The 22,279-nt window shown below is 48.0% G+C and overlaps 1 protein-coding gene across 4 annotated transcripts in view; it reads left to right on the top strand.

Moving 5' to 3' along the window:
* Positions 1-21,118, top strand: part of LOC125436336 (unconventional myosin-Vb-like) — a 104,736-nt gene extending 83,618 nt beyond the window's left edge. For all 4 annotated transcript variants that reach the window (XM_048503252.1, XM_048503251.1, XM_048503250.1 and 1 more), the window contains 8 exons: positions 4,021-4,164; positions 5,568-5,719; positions 7,586-7,675; positions 10,124-10,274; positions 11,464-11,749; positions 13,651-13,825; positions 15,782-15,862; positions 20,397-21,118. In XM_048503252.1, the coding sequence (XP_048359209.1) occupies positions 4,021-4,164; positions 5,568-5,719; positions 7,586-7,675; positions 10,124-10,274; positions 11,464-11,749; positions 13,651-13,825; positions 15,782-15,862; positions 20,397-20,549 (1,232 nt within the window). In that variant the 3' untranslated portion in view covers positions 20,550-21,118. The remainder of the gene's footprint in view (positions 1-4,020; positions 4,165-5,567; positions 5,720-7,585; positions 7,676-10,123; positions 10,275-11,463; positions 11,750-13,650; positions 13,826-15,781; positions 15,863-20,396) is intronic.
* Positions 21,119-22,279: the final 1,161 nt, after the last annotated feature.

Genomic DNA, 22,279 nt, shown 5'->3' with positions numbered 1-22,279 from the left:
CTTCAGAGGATCATCTGTGGCTGGCATCTTTAGAGGATCCTCTGAAGATGCCAGCCACTGATGCATGCGAAATGTCAGGAGAAAATGCTACTGGAACACAGCCATGCAACCTGGAAAACCCACAACACACTAGTAATTCCGGCCATGAAAGCCTTCGACAATACATTATACTCTGTTCCCTCGAGCTCTCGGGAACCTGGAAAACAATCCTGTCTTGGCACCAACTGAAAATTTGAAAACAGAACTGAGGCAAAAATACAGTGCAGTGGCCTACGTTTGCAGGACCTCTCACTTTTAAGATGCAGCTCAAGATCTTGACTGAAAAAATAAAGAGAACCGCATTTAGAACAAAGGCACTGTCAAAAGCAGCAGGCCGTCATTTTTATTCCTGGTTTGTTTGCTCCGGGCTAGTGGCCAAAATAATAATGATGCTAGAAACCAAAAGCTTGAGAGGAAAGGACATTTTTTTAAAGTTCCGTATTTTAGCGCACAATGCCAAATGATTATAATTAAAAACACACAAAATAATTTTTAAAAAGTTTTAGTTATTTGGCACTGTGCAATAAAACCTAGAATATAATTTTTTTCAAATTTCCTTTTCTCTCAACTTTTTGGTTTCCAGCTGATTTTACAGGTTGAGTTTTGTTTCCCTTCAGGTTGTTGGTCCAAAATAATAGGATTGCATGACTGTAGTCAGTCTTCCTTTACATCAGTGGTTCTCAACCTTCCTAATGCCGCGACCCTTTAATACAGTTCCTCATGTTGTGGTGACCCCCAACCATAACATTGGTATATATAAAATATAAAAAGACCGTTTTCCAATGGTCTTAGGCGACCCCTGTGAAAGGGTCATTCGACCCCCAAAGGGGTCACGACCCTCAGGTTGAGAACCGCTGCTTTACATAATCTAGAGAGCCCAGTGTGGTGTAGTGGTTAAGAGGGGGGGACTCTAATCTGGTGATCCAGGTTTGTTTCCCCACTCCTCCACATGAAGCCTGCTGGATGACCTTGCGCCAGTCATAGTTCTCTCAGAACTCTCTCAGCCCTATCTAATTCACAAAGTGTCTGTTTGGAGAGAGGAAGGAAAGGACTTTGTAAGCCATTTGAGACTCCTTACAGCTGGGAAAAACAGAGTATAAATCTTCTTCTAGTATACTTTTCTTGAGTGGACACAAAGTTCTGCTGTCTTGGTGCATATTTCATACATTCAGCCCCCACCCCAATCCGTTTTCTGAGTTGGGCTGCTACCAACACCAAGGGGGAACTGCTCCACCTGCTGGTGCTTAATAGAATAAAGCAGGAATTTTCAGAATCCTGTCTGTTTATACACTGCTGCTCTGCTCCACAACTGGGGCTTAATGGAATGATTCAGAGACTTTCAGAATCCCTGGCTGTTTATACACAGCCGCTGTGCCCTGCAGCGAGGGAATGTTTCCTTCGGCAGAGATTTCTGTACTGAGGCACTCTGTGTTACCATGCCACATGTCCCGAAAGCCCCATGGTTAGTGAGAGTGGGGAAACGCCAGTGTTTTTTCTCGCTTCGGTGTTTTCACTCACCCCCCGCCCAACTCCTCACAAGCATTTCCATGGAATCTATGGCCGACTTTTGCAATAAAGCGCAAAAGTATCGATATAACATATATCAATAAAACACAGAAACAACGATACAGCATAGAAATATCCACAGAAAAATTTAAAGGGCTTTTAAAACAAAGCCAGCAATCTTGCAATGACCGGGAGCCACCCAGAAGCGGGGGAAGCCCAGCTGCGCAGCAGGGTGCGGGGCGCCTCCTCACATGTAGAAGAAGAAGAGTTTGGATTTATATCCCCCCTTTCTCTCCTGCAGGAGACTCAAAGGGGCTTACAATCTCCTTGCCCTTCCCCCCTCACAACAAACACCCTGTGAAGTGGGTGGGGCTGAGAGAGCCTCCACAGCTCAGGCGGCAGAGCTGGGAATCAAACCCGGTTCCTCCAGATTAGATACGTGAGCTCTTAACCTCCTACGCCACTGCTGCTCCAGAGAAACACAAGGAGACCCCACTATGACCCCGCTGTGCAGTGAAGAGCCGTGAGGAAAAAACACTCCGTGCGTAATGGGTCCCTGTATGGGTTTTTTTTCCCCAGCCGTAGTCAAAATGCCTCAGCAAGAAAGGATGGAGAAAAGCCGACATCTGCACGGGCCCGTTAAGCTTTTTGCCTCAGAGCCTGGACAGATTGATTAGCTACGGCAGGCTGTGATCCTGAGGACCAGTTTTGGAAAGCTGGTCATTAAATGAAATTAAGCTGAATGAACGGAGGGCTGGGGGAGTTGTCAGGATTTTGTGCTGCTGAATCTGGCACAGATGGCTCCCGTCGTCGTAATTTACTTGCTTCAAACTGACACCGCATTATTTGGATCGTGTCTTAATCTCCACTCGGTTAATAAATTTTTGCAACTGCGTTCCTTGGCCCAGGAGCCCCGGAGGTCAGATGCTGCCAGGAGCCGCTTGTCAAAGTGGGGGTAATAACACTGGTTGATAACCAGGACAGTTACCACCTTTGCAGGCAATTAGAGGGTTGGGTTTTGTTCCGTCTGGGCTGACTCAGATTTGCCAGAGCTTAATCTCGAACATTATGAGCTGTCAAGTTGCTTCCGACTTATGACAACCCTATGAGTTAATGACTTCCAAAACCTCTGATTGCTAGCAGCCTTGAATCATAGAGTTGAAAGAGACCCCAAGGGCCGTCAAGTCCAACCCCCTGCCATGCAGGAACACACAATCAAAGTGCCCCCGACAGATGGCCATCCAGCCTCTCTTTAAAAACCTCCAAAGAAGGAGACTCCACCACACTCTGAGGAAGTGCATTCCACTGTCGGACAGCCCTGACGGTCAGGAAGCTTTTCCTGATGTTTAGGTGGAATCTCTTTTCCTTCACCTTGAACCCATGACTCCTGGTCCTAGTCTCTGGAGCAGCAGAAAACAAGTTTGCTCCCTCACCAACATGACATCCCTTCAGCTATCTAAACAGGGCTAGCAGTGGTGTAGGAGGTTAAGAGCTCGCGTATCTAATCTGGAGGAACCGGGTTTGATTCCCAGCTCTGCCGCCTGAGCTGTGGAGGCTTATCTGGGGAATTCAAATTAGCCTGTGCACTCCCACACATGCCAGCTGGGTGACCTTGGGCTAGTCACAGCTTCTCGGAGCTCTCTCAGCCCCACAGAGTGTTTGTTGTGAGGGGGGAAGGGCAAGGAGACTGTCAGCCCCTTTGAGTCTCCTGCAGGAGACAAAGGGGGGATATAAATCCAAACTCTTCTCCTCTTCTTAACCTCCTCTTCACCAAGAGTCTGGGGGCCATGGGTTTCCTATATTAAGTCAATCCAACTCACTTGAGTTCAGCCAGCTTTTTTCGTTTGCCATCAAGTCATGGTCGACTTATGGCAACCCCATAGCCTTTTCAAGGCAAGAGATGTTCAGAGATGGTTTGCCATTGCTTGCCTCTCATCGCATCCCTGGGCTTCCTCGGTGGCCTCCCATCTAAGCTCTCTCCAGGGCTGACATTGCTTAGGTCCTGAGATCTGGCAAGATCGAGGCAGCCTGGGCCATCCAAATCAGGGCCCTGTGGCTCTGAAGTGCATCTGACTTACGGCAACCCTGCAGGGGATTTTCAAGGCAGGAGAGAGTCAGAGGTTGATTGCCATTCCTGCCTCTGCATAGCAACCTAGAACTTCTTCAGTAATCTCCTGTCCGAGTCCTAACTATGAACTCTGCTTAGCTTCCTGGTCCTGGTGGCCTTGGACTAAACTGGGCTATTCAGCCTGCTCTTTAAAGACCATCGGCACCACAATCCTAAACAGCACCGCAATCCTAAATCCTATTACTTTTAATAATTTAGGATTTAGGATTGCGGTGCTGTTTAGGATTGTGGTGCCGACGGTCTTTAAAGATCACTGTTTCAGCCTGCCTGTATGTTATTTTAATGATACTGCATTCCACAGTTTCATTCATTCTATGTTCCTGTTTGAATCTTTGTGGTCTTCTCAGCCAATCAAGTCACCATTCAGACCGAAAAGCAACAGCACGAACTCACCAGGCAGGTCGCCGTCCAAAGGAAGGAGAAAGAATTCCAGGGCATGTTGGAGTATTACAAAGAAGATGAGCCGCTTCTCATCCGGAATCTCATTACAGGTAAAGCGCTCTCGGTTTGCCGTCAACCTGTCTGTTCATTTCACAGCTTGGCAGTTTTCGTACAGTGCACCAGAGAGACCCCGAAGCTTTCCAGCAGAGACACTCAATGTAACGGTAGAAAGGGTTTCCTGAAAAGTGATTGCCTAAAACTTACTAATCTTTCCCTGAAATTTACGTCTACAGGTAAGGGTGTTGTAAGGCATACCTTAAGTTCGCCCAGTATAACTGCGATTTCCAGAAGTAGTAGTAGTAGTGGTGGTGTTTGGATTTATATCCCCCCATTCTCTCCTGTAAGGAGCCTCAAAGGGGCTTACAATCTCCTTTCCCTTCCCCCCCTACTCACAACAAACACCCTGTGAAGTGGGTGGGGCTGAGAGAGCTCCGAAGTACTGTGACTAGCCCAAGGTCACCCAGCTGGCGTGTGTGGGAGTGCACAAGCTAATCTAGTTCCCCAGATAAGCCTCCACAGCTCAGGTGGCAGAGCAGGGAATCAAACCCGGTTCTCCAGATTAGAGTGCACCTGCTCTTAACCACTACACCACGCAGGCTCTCATATCAACTGGCTGTTGTGGGTTTTCTGGACTGTGCAACCGTGGTCAGGTAGTTTTAGCCTGCTAATGTTTTGCCTGTATCTATGACTGGCATCTTCATGTGTGTTCATGCCAGAAAAAATCTTTAGGAGGTACTAATTCCTTCCACTCATTCTAGCAAAATGCAGCTGTGAACTTGTGCATAACGCATGGCTGTCAATAACCACTCATCTGGCTATGAAATGTAATGGGAATGTTTCCAAAACTCAGGTATCTCTCTGAGGGCCCCTTGAACTTGACCTGCAGAGGTCAACTCTGAACCTGCCAAAAGATTTGAACAGGTTTTTTTGTCTTCTTCTTCACCCAGCCCAGCTTCATTTACACAGTTTCAATTATGTCTGAAATGCATGAGTAATTTTTCGGTCATAAAGCCCTAGAAAGAAAATTTGTTTGTTTTAATATTGGTGGGGGTGAGATCACTGAAAGAAAAACGCCAGCAATTGTGACATTTGATCACCAGCATGTATGCACAAGTGTGGTTTATTTATTCATGCTGCTAGGATGCAGAGGTGTATCTAAGGAAAATGTAGCCTGGTGCAAAACCTGAGTGTTCCATCCCATCCCCTCCCCCCCATCCCCCATATGGGCGGCCACCCTCCCCCACCACGATCAAACAACTTTTTTTGCACCAGATCTTGAAGTCAGTGTATGGATCCAGAGAGGAAGAGGAGGGGCGTGGGGGGCAATTTTTTCACCCCCCGCATGACTAAATGGCTGTAGCCCAGGGACATTTGACCCCATATGTCCCCTTGGGTGTTACGCCCCTGCTAGGGTGTCACATTGTTTGTAAGCCTTCCTCCTCTGCTTTTACAGAACTGAAGCCCCAGGCGGTCTCTGCCACAGTGCCGTGTCTTCCAGCCTATATTTTATACATGTGCATCAGGCATGCGGACTACATCAACGATGACCACAAAGTTCACTCCTTGCTTACGTCTACCATCAACGGCGTTAAAAAAGTATTAAAGGTAAGCAAAATAAACGCCAAAGATAAAGCAAAGCCTCTTTCCTGATAGAAGTTTTTGTTTTTTCTTTGTTTAATCTCAGAGTTGGAAGGGGCCATCCAATCTACAGCTATAATATTCTTGATAAATAGGTATCCAGATGGATACTTGAAAACATCCAGTTATGAAGAATCCACAACCTAACAAGGTGGGGAAGTAGCACATGACTGGAGCCAAGCATGTGCAGAAATGCTGTCCTGCAAATACCGAGAGCCCTGTTGAAGATGGTAGCAAAGTCCTGAAAGATGTCTGTCAATGCCAGGAATTCTACAAGACTAATGTTTAAATCTCCACACTCGTCTCACTGTGACATGCCTCTGAAGATGCCAGCTGTAGATGCAGGCGAAACATTAGGAGCAAAAACTACCAGACTGTGGCCACACAGCCCGGAAAACCCACAATAGCCAGTGGATTCCGGCCGTGAAAGCCTTCGACAATACGCTGGCGTTTAAATTATGTATTTGTTTGTTTCTCAGAATTTCTATTGCTAAGCTTCTGCTATGGATTGAGAAAGCATAACACGTTCTGAATAATGGGATGCAAACTTAGGAGCGGTTTGTTGTGAATAAGGGGAAGGTGTGACTCTGCAAACCAGAAGGCTCACATAGAAGGAGGGATAGCTGGGCACATCCTTTTCAGCGTTGTGACCATTGTAAGGAGGCAAGTTAGGAGTTCCGGCTGCAAAGTCCAGAAACCTGAATGGCCCCGATCTCGGTCCTTCCACTAGTATCATTTCTTTCCCATTCTGCTGTTGCCCAAGAGATCCAGCATTCCTTCCCAAATAGCTCATCACAAACAAATTTGGAAATAATGGAAGATTTGGGGTGCTGTGTGGTTCAGAGGATCCTCTGAAGATGCCAGCCACAGATGCAGGCGAAACGTCAGGAGAGAATGCTGCTAGAACACGGCCAGACAGCCCGGAAACCACACAGCACTCCAGTGATTCCGGCTGTGAAAGCCTTCGACAATATAATGGAAGATTTATTTGCCTCATTTGTACCCCACCTTTCAGATGGGACCCCAAAGCAGCTTACGTTGTTTGCCTGTCCTCTTGTTTTATCCCCACAACAACCCTTTGAGGTAGGCTGAGAGTGTGTGAGTTGCCCAGAATTACCCAGCAAGCTTCCATGGCAGACTGGGGATTCAAACTTGGGTCTTCCAGATCCTTAACCACTACACCACACTGGAATTTATTATTGTAAAGCAGTCAGATTACTTATCCGTAACTGACAAAGGAATGAAGGCAATTGGTGGACCCAGTTGGAGGAAGGCGCTCCAAAGGGTGATCACTACTGCACAGAGGATTATCGGCTGCCCTCTCCCCTCCTTGGAAGAACTCTATAATTCCCGAAGCCTAAAGAAAGCCCAAAATATTCTGAGAGATCCGTCTCATCCAGCGCACTCTCTTTTTGAACTGTTACCATCTGGCAGACGATACAGGTCTATAAAAATTAGGACAAAGAGGCTTAGAGACAGCTTCTACTCTAGAGCTGTGGCGATGCTGAACTCCGGGGCTTTGTGTTGATGTGTTTGGGGCTGTGTAGTGATGGGTGGAGGAAGGGGAAAGTGAGGATGGGGTATGAGTCTGGAATTGTGTGCATCGAGGAATGCTGCTGTAAATTATCGTTGTGCGTGCACAATGACAATAAATAAATGCTTAAATGCTTATATATAAAAGCAGGGAGATTCAAATTGGATTCTCACCTTCTTTAAATGTTGTAACCCTGACATCTTTCAGTGAGTTGGTGCTCACACCTGTTTGTGGGGGAAGGCGGCACAGAAGTGTTCTAAATAAATAAAATAAGTGTTTTGTTTTCGGGTTCTTCACAGAAGCATAGCGATGACTTTGAGATGACCTCGTTTTGGCTGTCCAACGCCTGTCGCCTCCTGCACTGTCTAAAGCAATACAGCGGAGATGCGGTGAGAGAACTCTGGAAGAGTAGATGGATTGTCTAGCTGCTGAAAACGTCTCCCTGATTCATCACGCAGTCCACTGTCCGGAACCTCCCCTCTGAAACAAGCTCAATTTGTGGGCCATTTCTCATCTCAGTGGGATTTGCCCTGGCATAGTTGCTACTGAATTTGGTCCAAGATGCTCTGCCATTTTTTTGGATTTGGTCTTGAAACTAGATGACGTGCCTGAGATTTTGAATATTCAGGGAGGCTAGATCAAGTCAAGCCAAGTAAGCCTTTATTGGCATAAGGAAAAAGAAAGAAAAGGGTTACATACAGAGGTGGGATCCAGCAGGTTCTCACAGGTTCCCGAGAGTAGGTTACTAATTATTTGTGTGTGCCGAGAGGGGGTTACTAATTTTGCCACTTGATTTTTGCCTTAGTTACGCCCCTCCTCTCAGCAGTAGCGCGCAGAACTTGAAGCAGTCTAGCAGGAGGTGCACCGGCATGCGTGGCAGCCTGCGCGCATTCGTTTCCCGCCCAAGGACTGACGCAGCGGCTGCGTCCTTGCCACAGCCCCGCCCAGGAATGCCACGCCCCCGGAATGCCCGGCCACGCCCCCGCTGTGCCCCTCCCAGCCCCATTGGCACTACACCTCCGTTTGAATCCCACCATCATGGGAACCTGTTACTAAAATTTTTGGATCCCACCACTGATTACACATAAAAAGTCAAAAACAGTAACAAGTAGTCAAAATGCAGTTTGCATCTCTAAACCATACGCTGAGTCTCTATAATGTCTTAATGATAAATTTGCAACTAGTGCACAGTGTGCAGTATCCTCATTATTGAAAAAGAAAAGTAACTTGTGGTCGTCAGACAGGCCTGAGCGCTTAACAAATAAAGTGTTTTAAAATTTCATCCTCAGTTGAGTATGTGGAAAAGAGTGTGTTCCAGGGTTTCCCAAACCACAGGAACAAAATCTCCTCTCTTTTACTGTCTGATCACACTTGCTGTACAGGAGAGCAGAAGGGATTACATTGAATCTAGCCAGAGTAAGTGCTCTCCTGAATCTAGAGTTCCATACAGTGAAAAGGTAATAAGCTACACATCTACGTATGGCCGGAATCTCAACACTCACAGGGGAGCAGGTTTTGTTTGTAGCAGCAAGGAGGTTGCAGAACTCCATGTTTAACAAATTGCCTTTAATTTTATTCCAGGCCCCAAGGGGAGAGGAAGCTAGATCGGGTTAGGGGAGGGGCTTTAAACACAACAAACCCAGACATAGCCAGGTAGCCATGTGGTACTACAGCAGAAGAGCAAGATCTACCCGGGCCAGGGCTCTTACAGCCCTGGCCCCTGCCTGGTGGAACACCCTTCCATCAGATGTGCAGGCCCTGCAGGACCTTGGTGAATTCCACAGGGCTTGTAAAATGGTTTTGTTCCACCGGGCTTTTGGTGAGGCCAGCTGCGGACTCCCCCTCTGGGATGCCCCTATGTTGCGTGCCATTCCATCACCGGCACGCCCAATATAACATCTAATCTACACTGCTACTCCCGCCCGGCCTTGGGTTCGGGCGCCACACATTTTTATAATCTTATTGTTATATATACTGTACTGATGCTGCTAGTTTTATGAATGTTGTAAATTGGTTTAACCTGCTCTAATTTATTTTATTCTGTGTATTGTTGTTTTGGCCATTGTGTTTGGCCCAGTGTACACCGCCCAGAGCCCTTCGGGGTGGCCGGTTTATAAATTTGATAGATAGATAGATAGATAGATAGATAGATAGATAGATAGATAGATAGATAGATAGATAGATAGATAGATAGAGAGAGAGAGAGAGAGAGAGAGAGAGAGAGAGAGAGAGAGAGAGAGAGAGAGAGAGAGAGAGATTGATTGATTGATTGATTGATTGATTGATTGATTGATTGATTGATTGATTGATTGATTGATTGATTTGAATCCAGCCAGCACCTTAAGAGACCAACAGGATTTAATGGGGTACGGGTTTTCAAGAGTCAAAGCTTCCTTCATCAGATGGAGATCTCTTAGTCCGTATATTCCAATCTGAAGGTGGAAGAGGTACTGTAAAAAAGAAAGCAAAGGCACAATTCGAAAGGTAATCACCTTGATTAAAGCAAGGGAGAAACGTATCTGACAAAAAGGCAATTTTGACTCTCAAAAGCTCATACCCCCAAAAATCTTGTTGGTCTGTAAGGTGTTACTGGACCCAAAAGTAGACATAGCTAAAATACATGTTCCTGTTGTCTGTTACTGTAAAAGAAAACTGGATGTTGGGGTGGCCATTGGCATCAAGTGTATCCAACGTTCCCCGTAAGCTGTGTGGCCACACACCTGTTGGTGCTGTTGTAGATTGAGCAGCCTCCCAATAGGGGGAGCTTGCGCAGGCAGCTCAGTCTCAAGCTGAAGCGATAAACTCTGGGTGGCTGACTGGTTCTTCTCTCTTCTTAGGGCTTTATGACTGAAAACACCGCCAAGCAGAACGAGCACTGCCTGAAGAACTTCGACCTCACCGAGTATCGCCAGGTCCTCAGCGATCTCTCCATCCAGATCTACCAGCAGCTCATCAAGATCGCCGGAGGCGTCTTGCAACCCATGATAGGTGAACCGGCCACAGCAATCGCCATTGACTCAGCGCGGTTGGGGTATTTTGAGAACGAATGTCCACATTGGTTCCATTCCCTGAACTGGCAGAGGAAAGGGCCGTCACGGGGCAGCCAACTTATGGCGACCTCGTAGAGATTTCAAGGCAAGAACCACTCAGAGGTGGTTTGCCACTGATTGCCTCTGCGTCACAGCCCTGGACTTCCTCCTCCAAGTGCTAACCAGGGCTGTGATTTGACAACAGTGGCCTATCCGGGGAGATTCGGGTTCCTGAAATTCAGCTTGTAATTGCAGAATAGCCGCTACAGATCATTTGAACAGATAATAACAGCCTTTACAACTTCTGACGAGTTAAAATAACACCATTTTAAAATTTAGCCACCGCTTCCAACAGCTTGTAGTTGTGGCTGTTTAAAAGCAAGCCCCATTGCCAGCAACCAAGCTTGCTCCCAGGTAAAGGATTGCGCTTTAGTTCTTCGCATGAAAATCACTAGGGTTTAACAGTGCTTAACAGGGTTATTTGAACTGCTTTCCCAAAACTAGGTCTTAGGTTTAATGCTAATAATCGAGCCCAGCGGCCCAGGCCAGCCTAGATGTGTTGGGGGGGGGGGCACTCTGTTTGCACGTGCCCACAGAGAGGGCTCGGAGTGCCACGTCTGGCACCCGAGCCATAGGTTCGCCACCACTGCTTTTGGGGCATCAAGCAGGTTTTTGAGGCCAGGGATGTCCAGGGTTTGCCATTGCCTGCCTCTGCATCACAACCCTGGTATTCCTTGGAGGCTTTGCATTCCATACTAATCAGACTAGTCCTGCTTAGCTTCCAAAATCTGACAAGATCAGGCTGGGCCGGGCCATCCAGGACAGGGCAAAAATACGGAGTAAAATTATCCTTTACGTGCCGGTAGCAACCAAGCTTCAACTCCGTGCGAGATTTCCTGGTTCTCGCCACTCCTCACAGTCCACCCAAACAGTTGTGCTTAATTGCCACTAAAATTACAACCCGTGACTATTTGCTCACGGGGCTGAGATGCAAATTACATGTAATTTAAAGACATCACTCTTGGCGGTTTGGGAACTGTGGCTTGCAGCCGATTGCCCCAAGATGCTCAGCTCTGAAATGCTACCCTTGCCGCTTTTCTCGGCCTTCCCCGTTCGCCTTTTAAGAACGGTTTTCCTTTCTCCCCCAGTGACGGCGGTGCTGGAAAACGAGAGCATCCAGGGCCTGTCGGGGGTGAAGCCGATGGGCTACCGAAAGCGGTCCTCCAGCAGGGGGGAGGTGGATAACGCGTACAGCTTGGAGGAGCTCATCCAGCAGCTGAGCACGTTCCACGGAGTTGTGTGCGACCACGGCCTCGACCCAGAGATCATCCAGCAGACCTTCAAGCAGCTCTTCTACATGATCAACGCCGTGGCCTTGAACAACCTGCTGCTGAGGAAGGACGTCTGTTCGTGGAGCACAGGGTTACAACTCAGGTCAGAGGCGTGGCTGGGCCAAACTGTGTCCAGTGCGCAGTCTATATTTCCCCCCCCCTCCCGCGGCGCTCCCCCATGGCCCACTGCGCCGCCCCCCTTCCCCCACTTACCTTAATTCCTTTCCTTTTCCTAGAACTTTTTCAGGCTGAAAAAAAGGCCTATTCGCAGTTCAGGCTTAAAAACGGCCTGATGGGAACTATACTTCTCAGGAAACCTTTGAGCCCCAAGGTCTCCTGGGAACTGTAGTTCCTCAGCTTGTACTGTGAACAGGCCTTTTTTCCAGCCTGAAAAAGTTATAGGAAAAGGAAAGGAACTAAGGTAAGCGTTGGAAGGGGGGTGGAGGGGCGCAGCAAGGGGGCGCCGTGGGGGGAAGGGGGAGGGGCATGGGGGCCATTTTCCATGCCCCCCAGGCATGCGCCCGGTGTACAGCGCACACACCCCCGTCCCCTTGTGACTCCGCCACTGACTCAGATACTGTGGTGATGGAAAGTGCCACCAAGTCTCAGTATACCATGAAGGTTTTCAAGGCAAGAGATTTTCAGAGGTGGCTTGCCATTCCCTGTGTCTGCATAGCAACCTGGGACAATTGACCATGCTGAGAGGGGCTGATGGGAATTGTAGTCCATGAACATCTGGAAGGCCAGAGTTGGACACCCCTGATCCAAATAAAACTATCTTCAGCTGCCTCCTAAAGATTGTAAGTGCTGGGAGGTTGTACTAGAATCATGGGGCTGCCACTGAAAATGAACCTCTCTTCTGTAACCACCGAACAAGCTTCTTTGCTAGGTGGAATAGTCAAGAGGGTGTTCTGTTCCCCAAGCAAATTAATATCTGGTGCCTTGCACTTGGCCAGAACAGAGTGTGAGACCTGTAGACAAATGAACAGCGGTTCAAAAGCAAATTTAATAGTATTGGGGATTTAGAACTCTAACTCCTCCCAGGAAGTCTACCTAATAAGAAATACTTGCAATGCTGGAAACAATTGGAGATTATTTGAAGAGCTTGCAGACACCAATTCTTCCTTAACTGCTTCTAAGAAAGTCTGCACTGCTTGTGCCGCTTCTGAGTTCTCCAGGTGTCCTCTATCTGGACTTTGGTTTTCCTGCAATTCTGTTGAAGATAACTCAAAATACTATGGATCTCTAACACCTAATATGTCTGAGATATTGCTGTCTCCAGCCTTCCCCAGACACCTGAGACTAGAACAAAACTGCCTCTAGAGGGCTTCTTAAAGGGACACTGCAGTGGTTCCCAACCAGGGTTCCGTGAGCATGTCCCAGGGGTACCGCAGCAATACTACCAGCCCCCCTCACTTTTGTGGTGTCTTCCGCTGGTGCCAGCAAGGACATGGAGCTGGCCCAGGGGGCAGGACCTGATGCAAGGTCAGCAGCCACTTCCTGCCCCACCCTGTTCTTCCCTTCACCGTGGGAGGAGAAGGTGGGGGATGGTGGCAAGCAGGGGCACTGGGAGGGAAAGATGGGGGGGATGGCAGGGGTACCGTGAGATATGAAGAGTGAGGTCAAGGGTACCATGACGTCGAAAATGTTGGGAAACACTGGGACAGGGTCTAATTAAAGTTCCCTCCCACAGAATACTGTACAAAAACAATTAAGCCCATTCTATCTAAGGGTATAACTGAGGCTTAAATAAAGGAAATAACGAGAGCGGCTTGACAGAGGCTCTCTCTTTGGGATTTTAATTCCTGGGCAGGACTGTCCACAACCAAATTAGGACATGAACACAGACCTAAAATTAATTCTTTGGCCATTTGATCACACTGGCTGGGTAAAATCTGTACGTTTTCGTGCAGAGGAGAAATGCCAAACCTTTCCAGCCACTTCCTGAGGCTGGGCCTGATGTGTGCCGACTTCTGACTCGTGGCTTTCTCGCGTTGGGTCCAGGTTTAACATCAGTCAGCTGGAAGACTGGCTGCGAGGGAAGAACCTGCATCAGAGCAAGGCGGTGGAGACCCTGGAGCCCCTGATCCAGGCAGCTCAGCTCCTGCAGCTGAAAAAGAAAACCTCGGAAGACGCAGAGGCCATATGCTCCCTCTGCACGGCCCTCACCACACAACAGGTAAGGGGCTTCTCACCTTCAGCAGTGGCGTATCGCTAATGGGGACATAGGGTATCCCATGTCCCCGGGCGCACCCCTCCCTTGCATGCCACCCCTCACTTTCTCCCCCACTCCCCTTGCATGCCACCCCTCCCTCCCCTCCCTCTCCTAGGGTGGGTGGGCCATGTCCAGATGCCGGGCCCCCTCTTTCCCCTCCCTTGCATGCCACCCCTCATTCCCTCCCCCACTCCCCTTGCATGCCACCCCTCCCTCCCCTCCCTCTCCTAGGGTGGGTGGGCCATGTCCAGATGCCGGGCCCCCTCGTTCCCCTCCCTTGCATGCCACCCCTCATTCCCTCCCCCACTCCCCTTGCATGCCTCCCCTCCCTCTCCTAGGGTGGGTGGGCCATGTCCAGATGCCGGGCCCCCTCTTTCCCCTCCCTTGCATGCCACCCCTCATTCCCTCCCCCACTCCCCTTGCATGCCACCCCTCCCTCCCCTCCCTCTCCTAGGGTGGGTGGGCCATGTCCAGATGGCACCTGGGTCCCCTTGCTGTAGGAGCAGGGAAACAAACCCAGTTCACCAGTCAAGAGGTGAAGTGTGGTGGAGTGGGGAATCAAACCCAGTTCTCCAGATTACAATCCACCTGTTCTTAACCACTACATCACAGAACTATACCAAACTTCGACATTTTTTAAAAAAATTATTGTATCAGTTGAATTTTCCATTTTATATAAGTATCCTTCATCATATATTTTCAAACAATACATTTTCCCCCTTTTGTCCCTCCCCATTATATCTTCTTCATAAATTTATCACACAAACAGCAGTAAGTTCATTCTTTGTAGCCTCTTCTCCCATAGTTCTTCATTGACTCGAGCTTCTTTCATCCAGTCCACATATATTGTCCATATCTTCAAAATTTCGCTCTGTTTACCTTGCCACAGTTTATTTTTCGTTATTATATCAAAGATATCTAGTGTCGCTTGTTCCCAAATATAGTCCCAATTTCTGAATTGTCAATTTTTTTCTTTTCTTTCCAGCCCAAAGCTATTGTTGCATGGGCTGCTTTAATCATTATTTTATACATATAACTATATTTTTATCCACCCTTCTATCCTCCATTACACCCATGAACATTAAATCATTATTTAAAACAATATTAATCCTCACCAGTTTCTCAATATATAACAATACAGTTGCCCAATTTTTTTTCACTTCTGCACATTCTATCCACATATGACTATAATATGCCTCCTGGTCTCCACAGTGCCAACATTTGGAACTAAGTCCTTTTATCATATATGCTATCATATATGCTAGTTTTACCATATTTGCTAGGAGCAGCAGTGGCGTAGGAGATTAAGAGCTCATGTATCTAATCTGGAGGAACCGGGTTTGATTCCCAGGTCTGCCACCTGAGCTGTGGAGGATTATCTGGGGAATTCAGAGTAGCCTGTACACTCCCACACACGCCAGCTGGGTGACCTTGGGCTAGTCACAGCTTCTCGGAGCTCTCTCAGCCCCACCTACCTCACAGGGTGTTTGTTGTGAGGGGGGAAGGGCAAGGAGATTGTAAGCCCCTTTGAGTCTCCTGCAGGAGACTTTATATTTTTCCAACTGTCTATTCATTTTCAGTGTTTCTAGTATCTAAAAACCCTTCCTTCTCCCATTTTTCATACTTCTAAATTTGTGCTTGACACTGTTATACAAAAAGAAGGTGACTGTTACAATTGCGGGGGGTGGGGGGGTCTTCTCAAGCCTTTCCCTGTCTATCAGGGAAAAAACAGCAATGGTGAAGGGGTGGATCTAGGAATCCTCTGCTATAAAATGCTACCGCACCCATAGTTGCTCAGCTCGGCCTCTTCCTTTTCAAAGGAGAAGCCTGCTCACAATGCTGCTGGCACAAAATGTTCTATAGTGGTTCTCCCCTCGTTTCCCCTTCAGTAAAATCCCTATCTTATTTCCCCACTGGCAGATTGTAAAAATACTCACTCTCTACACTCCCGTGAATGAGTTTGAAGAGCGGGTGACAGGCAGCTTCACAAAAACCGTACAGGTGAGTTTTGCATCGAGGGGAAAAACGGCAGGTTTCTCAGTGCCTGGGAAGGAAAAAGAGGACAGTTGTGTTTCCCTGTTCCTGGTCACACACATCGGTGGTGGTGGGTGGGGTGGGGTGGGGTGGGGTGGGGTGGGGGCACCAGGGCCGGTCAGGAACTTGGAAGCAAGCACGGCTTTTAAAGCCAAACCAACACCCTAGTACCGTATATACTCGCGTATAAGCCGAGTTTTCCAGCCCTGTTTAAAGGCTGAGAAAAGCCCCCTCGGCTTATACGCGAGTCACCATTTTCTATACATCACAAGAAGGCTGGGGGCGGGCCGGGAAACCCCCCCTGCCACTGGGAAGCTGCTTGTTGAGGGTGAAGGGGGAACTCTGAGGCACCCTGGCTGGCTGGGCTTCCTCAAACCCCGCAGAGGGAGCTCCTTATTTGGGCAGTGACATCAGGGGGGTGCTCCTTGTTTGGGCAGTGACATCAGCTTCCCACCCTTGGCTTATACCCGAGTCAATAAGTCTTCCCGGATTTGAGCAGTAAAATTAGGTGCCTCAGCTTATACACGGGTCGGCTTATACATGAGTATATACGGTATATTCCAAGGGGACAGAAGAGCATCAGCGTTGCTGATTCCAATTGGCAGTTCCCTCCTCTCGTACAATGCTATTCATGCCAAACCACACAAGCCTGTGATACAACCAGCCCAGTGTCTGAGGCCGGGGCCTCCAGACTTCCCCGACAACCCTAGCAACCCTGCCCCAAGCCACTTACCCGCAGGACTTGGAAAGCCATGGCATCCCAAGGAGGTGGGAGAGGCAGGCAGCTATCCCAAGCCAGCAAAGGTGAGGTTTGTCTCAGAGTTCCACACCCAGCAGGCAGCAGGTCCAGCAGCCGGAACACCCCTTTCCTCCCAGGAACCAAAGACCCAAGGAGGGCCCACCGGAGCTTTCAAGGTGGAGGCCCCGGAAGGGCCCGGCCAAAGGGGCGGGCTCAGAGGAGAAGGAAGCTATTAAAGCCTCAGGGAGCCGGAGGGTCAGGGAGGAGAAGGTTAGTTGGTGGCTGCCCACTGTGAGGCCAGTCAACCACCAGCAGTGGCTCACAGGGCCCTACCCCAGGCTGAAAACATCTGGGACCCGCAGACAGTCCCCGAGGTGATTGTGCAGTGATGGCGAACCTTTTCGAGACCGAGTGCCCAAATTGCAACCCAAAACTCACTTATTTATCGCAAAGTGCCAACATGGCAATTTAACCTGAATACTGAGGTTTTAGTTTAGAAAAAACGGTTGGCTCCGAGGCACACGTTACTCGTGAGTAAGCTTGGTGGTCGTCGGTGGCTTTGCTTTGAAGCAACCGTGCAACTCTTCCAACGGGTGAATCACGACCCTAGGAGGGTTTACTCAGAAGCAAGCCCCACTGCCAGCAACTGAGCTTACTCCCAGGTAAAGGATCGCACTTTAGTTATTTGCATGAAAATCAGTGGGGTTTAACAGCGCTTAATAGGGTTAACTACACTGCTTCCCCAAAACTAGGTCTGAGGTTTGATGCTAATAATCGAGCCCAGCAGCCCAGGCCAGTCTGGATGTGTGTTGGGGGAGGGGGGAGGGACTCTGTTTGTGTGTGCCCACAGAGAGGGCTCTGAGTGCCACCTCTGGCACCCGTGCCATAGGTTCGCCATCACTGTGATAGGGAGTCCTTGTCACGACACCCAGTGCCTCTCATTTTAGCTGGGGGCAGCTCTCCAGAATTTCAGGCAAAGATCTGTCCCACCCTTACCTCCTGAGATCTTTTTAACTTAGAGATGCCAAGAACTCAATCTGAGACTCCTTCATACAGAGCACGCGCTGTTCCACGAAGCCTGTGATCACTGCTGGATGGGCCACCCGGGTTTATACCGATGCTATACTCTGTTCCACAGAACGATGATCGTTCAGTCGGTTGAGGTGCAGCATCGAGAAAATTGTATGCTTCTGCGTTAGAATATAGTCCTGAAGAAATATGAGCGTTATTGTTCATTTCTACATGCTGTCTTTGTCAAAATTATTATTTTGTGCTTTATTGAACACGGTACTTTGATACAAGAGCATTTATGCCAAAATGTATTTTTACTTTCAAACCGATAAGGGGGAACAGGGCTAGGTAGGCACCAGAGCATTTTACCGCAAATTTTACATGCTTTGCTCTGTGGCAGAGGACCCTACTATCATCTTTCTACGGAACAGAGTAATGCAAAAGGCAGAACTTGTAGTGTGCTGGCCCAAATATCGCAGGGGACCTCAGAGATAAGCATTTTGCTTCTCTCTGCATTTGGAGTTCACTAGACACAGAATAGTTAACGTTCTGTTTCAAGGACTCGCTGTCACACACAAAGTCCTTCATGGACTTGGCCTCTCATATCTGTGGGACTGCCTCTCCCTCTACACTTCCCCACGACATCTTTGCTGATTTGCACAAGGGCTTCCACAGGTGCCACACTGCAAATGGGCAGAAAAACCCTGCCAGAACATGCAGGGGCGTAATGAGGCAAACTGTAGCCCTGGGCAAAACTTGAGTTGGATGCCGCGCCCCCCCCAATGGGCGGCCACTCCACCACGACCAAATTTTTTTTTGCACCAGAGGGTGCATTTTTAGACATATCAGCACCAAAATTTCATTGTATCATCAGGAGACTGTCCTTATGCTACCGCCCAGGTTTAGTGAGGTTTGGTTCAAGGAGTCCAAAGTTTTTGCTAAGGAGATGCGGGCTACCCTCTTGAGGGTCCATAACTTTGGACCCCCTAAACCAAACTGCACCAAACTTGGGGGGTGCCATCATGACAGTCTCCAGATGATACCCTGACATTTTGGTGATGATACCCTGAAATTTTGGTGCTGATACGTCCAAAAATGCACCCCCTGCAGGAACATCCCAGAAATTTGCCCAAGAACCTTTGTTCTGCATTGAGTTTTCTGCATTGCTGTCAATGGGGGTTGCAGGCTGGGGGAGGCACATTTCTGAAGGCACAGTCTCAAAAATTTCATGGTCTCATCAGGAGACTGCCCTAATGACACGCCCCAGGTTTGGTGCAGTTTGGTTCAGGGGGGCCAAGGTTATGGACTCTCAAAACTGTAGCCCCCATCTCCTATTAACTCCCATTGGAAACAATGGGAGATGGGGAACCATAACTTTGGACTCCCTGAACCAAACCTCACCAAAATTGGGGGGTAGCATAAGGACAGTCTCCTGATGATACGCTGAAATTTTGGTGCCGCTAGCCTAAAAACTGCGCCCCCTGCAGGCCAAAAATGGAAAACCACTAAAAATACCCCCAAACGAACCCTGCATTTTGATGCTCCCCACAAGGTGATGCCCTGGGCAGCTGCCCACCTTGCCCAATGAGCATTAGGCCCCTGAGAACATGTTCTTTTCCATTGCGTCCCCCATCGTGTTGAATGGCCTACCTGAGAAGGTCAGGAAGATTCCCACCCTCCTAGCTTTCTGCATACTGTGCAAAACGGAATGATTCAGTTGAGCTTTTTTTGCACAGGAAATCAGGCCTCAGTGCAGCAACAGGATTCAGAAAGAAGCTCGGAGTAAAGAGTTAGAGACTTTAGACTACACCACTGTGTATTGTTCATACCATCTGCCGCTTTACATTCATTTTAGCATGTTGTGTTCACCCCAACGCTGTGCTTCACTCCTGATTAGTTTACAGATTTCTCCAAGTCAAATCCTGTTGCGCTATCTATCAGATGTCCTGACCCACTGATCAGATCCCCTTATTTTGTGTACTCCGCCTTGACTTATTTTGTGAACTCTGCCAGACTATAAATACCTTAAATAAGAAAGTAGAGAGACATCTGTGTTTGCTTGACTGACGCAGGTCCCTGAAGCCAGTTTTATTTTCGCACATAAGCTGGAGTTACCTTGGCACAGAATTTCACATCTGGCTGGTGAGGTCAGGGGTATGTAGCAGTGGCAAACTGATTAGGATTCAAATAGTTTAAGCATCACATGCTTTAGCTACCTGGTCCTCTGCAAAGCCAACCCAATGCTAGAGCCTGACCGCGCAAGCAGAGGTGGGATACAGCAGGTTCTCACAGGTTCCCGAGAGTAGGTTACTAATTATTTGTGTGTTCCAAGAGGGGATTACTAATTGGTGATTTTGCCACATGATTTTTGCCTTAGTTACGCCCCTCCTCTCAGCAGTAGCGCTCAGAATTTGAAGCAGTCTAGCAGGAGGTGCACCGGCGTGTGTGGCAGCCTGCGCCTGCGTGCATTTGTTTCCCGCCCAAGGACCAGTGCAGCGGCTGCGTCCTTGCCACAGCCCCGCCCAGGAATGCCCCGCCCCGGAATGCCCAGTCACGCCCCCGTTGTGCCCCGCCCATCCCCACTGGCACGATGCCACAGTTTAAATCCCACCACCATGGGAACCTGTTACTAATTTTTTTTGGATCCCACCACTGCGCGCAAGGGTGTTTCAAATGGGTGCTCTTTCAAAGACTGCAAATGCATTCAAGCCAAACTGATTTCCTTTTTCCTGCCTTCCTTGTTTCCCGTAGGCACAGTTGCAAGAACGGAACGATCCTCCGACGCTGCTGTTAGACTTCAAGTACACGTTCCCCGTTTTATTCCCATTCTACCCTTCTTCTTTAACCATGGACTCAATTCACATCCCCGCTTCTCTCAACTTGGAGTTCCTCAATAAAGTGTGAAGAGAACTCGACTCCCTGCCCTTCCCCCAAGAACTCAAGCAAAAAAAACACAAAATGGAATCTAAAGATCTCTTCACGCGTGGGACCAAACAAATTGTCAAGAGAACCAATACAATTAAATTTATCAGTGCTAAACTGTACAACCTAAGAAACAATCTTGTATTTTGGGTTGGATGCTTTTTTTTTTTAATTGGTACGGTATTTTTTGAGAGGGTCGATCTCGCAGCTGAGAACACTTGAAACGACGGGGATTTTCTACGACTTGATAAGCGTTCCAAAAATAACGTTTCCTGGCTGCCGTTTAAGGTGACAGCTTTGGCAAGCGGGAAATCCTATTTTTTTTTTATTTTCATAGAATCTCTTGGTCACCGATATCAATTGTGAAATATCAGAATAGAAGCATAAAATGGCCACCAGTCTTCAAACCATTGCTGATTCTGGGTTTTGCACGTATCCGAGACATGATCCACAGTTGCTGCTGTACTACATTGTTGGGTTCTTTTTATGATGATTGGTTCAGGAAATAAAAGCTGCAGGAGGCAGAATAAATACCCGTTTTATAGTTTAAATGGGGGAAAGTTCTGGTTTTGTTTTTTGTTTTTCATTTAAAAAAGGATACTTGGTTCTAGTGCCTGGAGCTTCGGAAGATGACTCCGATAGTTCTTTCAACATCCTTCCAGCATCTTTCTGCCTCTGTCCTGGGAGTGGCCATTGGCAAAGTTCTCCATCCACCATTAACATGGGAGAAAAAGAAAGGTTATGGGGCCCTTTGTGCCAGTGTAATTCCGTGGATTATAATTCTTACTGTTGTCTGCTGTAGGGATGTTTAGGCCAACCTAGAATCTAGGTCAGCGGCATGTAACGGCTGTACCCCTGCTTAATCCAAATAATGTGTGTTGGACTACTTTGGTTAACTGTGCATGTACGGAAGATGGCACTGTGGTATATAAACAGCCCTGTACCTCACAAAAGAGGACGACACCTTGCCAAAACAGTTGTGTGGAATTCACAAGCAGCGTGACCTCGCTACTGATAAACGCCAATCTAGGGCACTATTTTCTTCCATGCCTCAGTGATGTATCATTGGTAGACCTGAAAGTCACCTTATGAATCTTCTATTGGAGCAGCTGAGCATCTATCGTCAGTCAACTTGCTAACTCTGGCAAGTTTCCAAAGCCAGCTACGGACAACACTCCATCTCCCGCCACAGATGCATATGCACAATCTTCAGATTCTGCCCCAGCTTCAGTGGCAAAATCTTGGTTGAAACGGAGGCCTTCACAGAGAACATCACTAGCTGTAATAAACTTACAGGCCTGTCAGCATTTTAAAGCAAACAAGTGAGGGTTGGAAAAGTTTCTACAGAAACCCTGGCAGGGCTATTTGAGCAACTGACAACACTGTAAAACATTGAGCTACATTCCCAGCCGGGTAAAGAATAAGACTGCTTCAATCATCTCCACTTGCCGAAGACTTAGTGAACAGCGAGTCAAAACATTTCTGACGCAAGGGTTCTCTTTAAAATTTTATTAATATAAATTCGTTTCCCCCATCCCCTTCTTATGTTGGCATTAAAATACACCTGCCCCTCCCAAGGGTTCTTTCGTTGCTCTGAAAACTATCCAAGTTTTCAAAAAGGCACGCCCCTACAGATTCATTCAAGCCTCATCTATCGGCAAAGGGATAATGGCAGAATTCATAATTTTGCAATGTTGAGGTAGCAGCCCCTT

Source organism: Sphaerodactylus townsendi, linkage group LG07 (genome assembly GCF_021028975.2).
Source record: "Sphaerodactylus townsendi isolate TG3544 linkage group LG07, MPM_Stown_v2.3, whole genome shotgun sequence".
Classification (NCBI taxonomy): domain Eukaryota; kingdom Metazoa; phylum Chordata; class Lepidosauria; order Squamata; family Sphaerodactylidae; genus Sphaerodactylus; species Sphaerodactylus townsendi.
The sequence above is the reverse complement of the archived record's forward strand: the minus strand, read 5'-3'. Positions and strand labels throughout refer to the sequence as shown.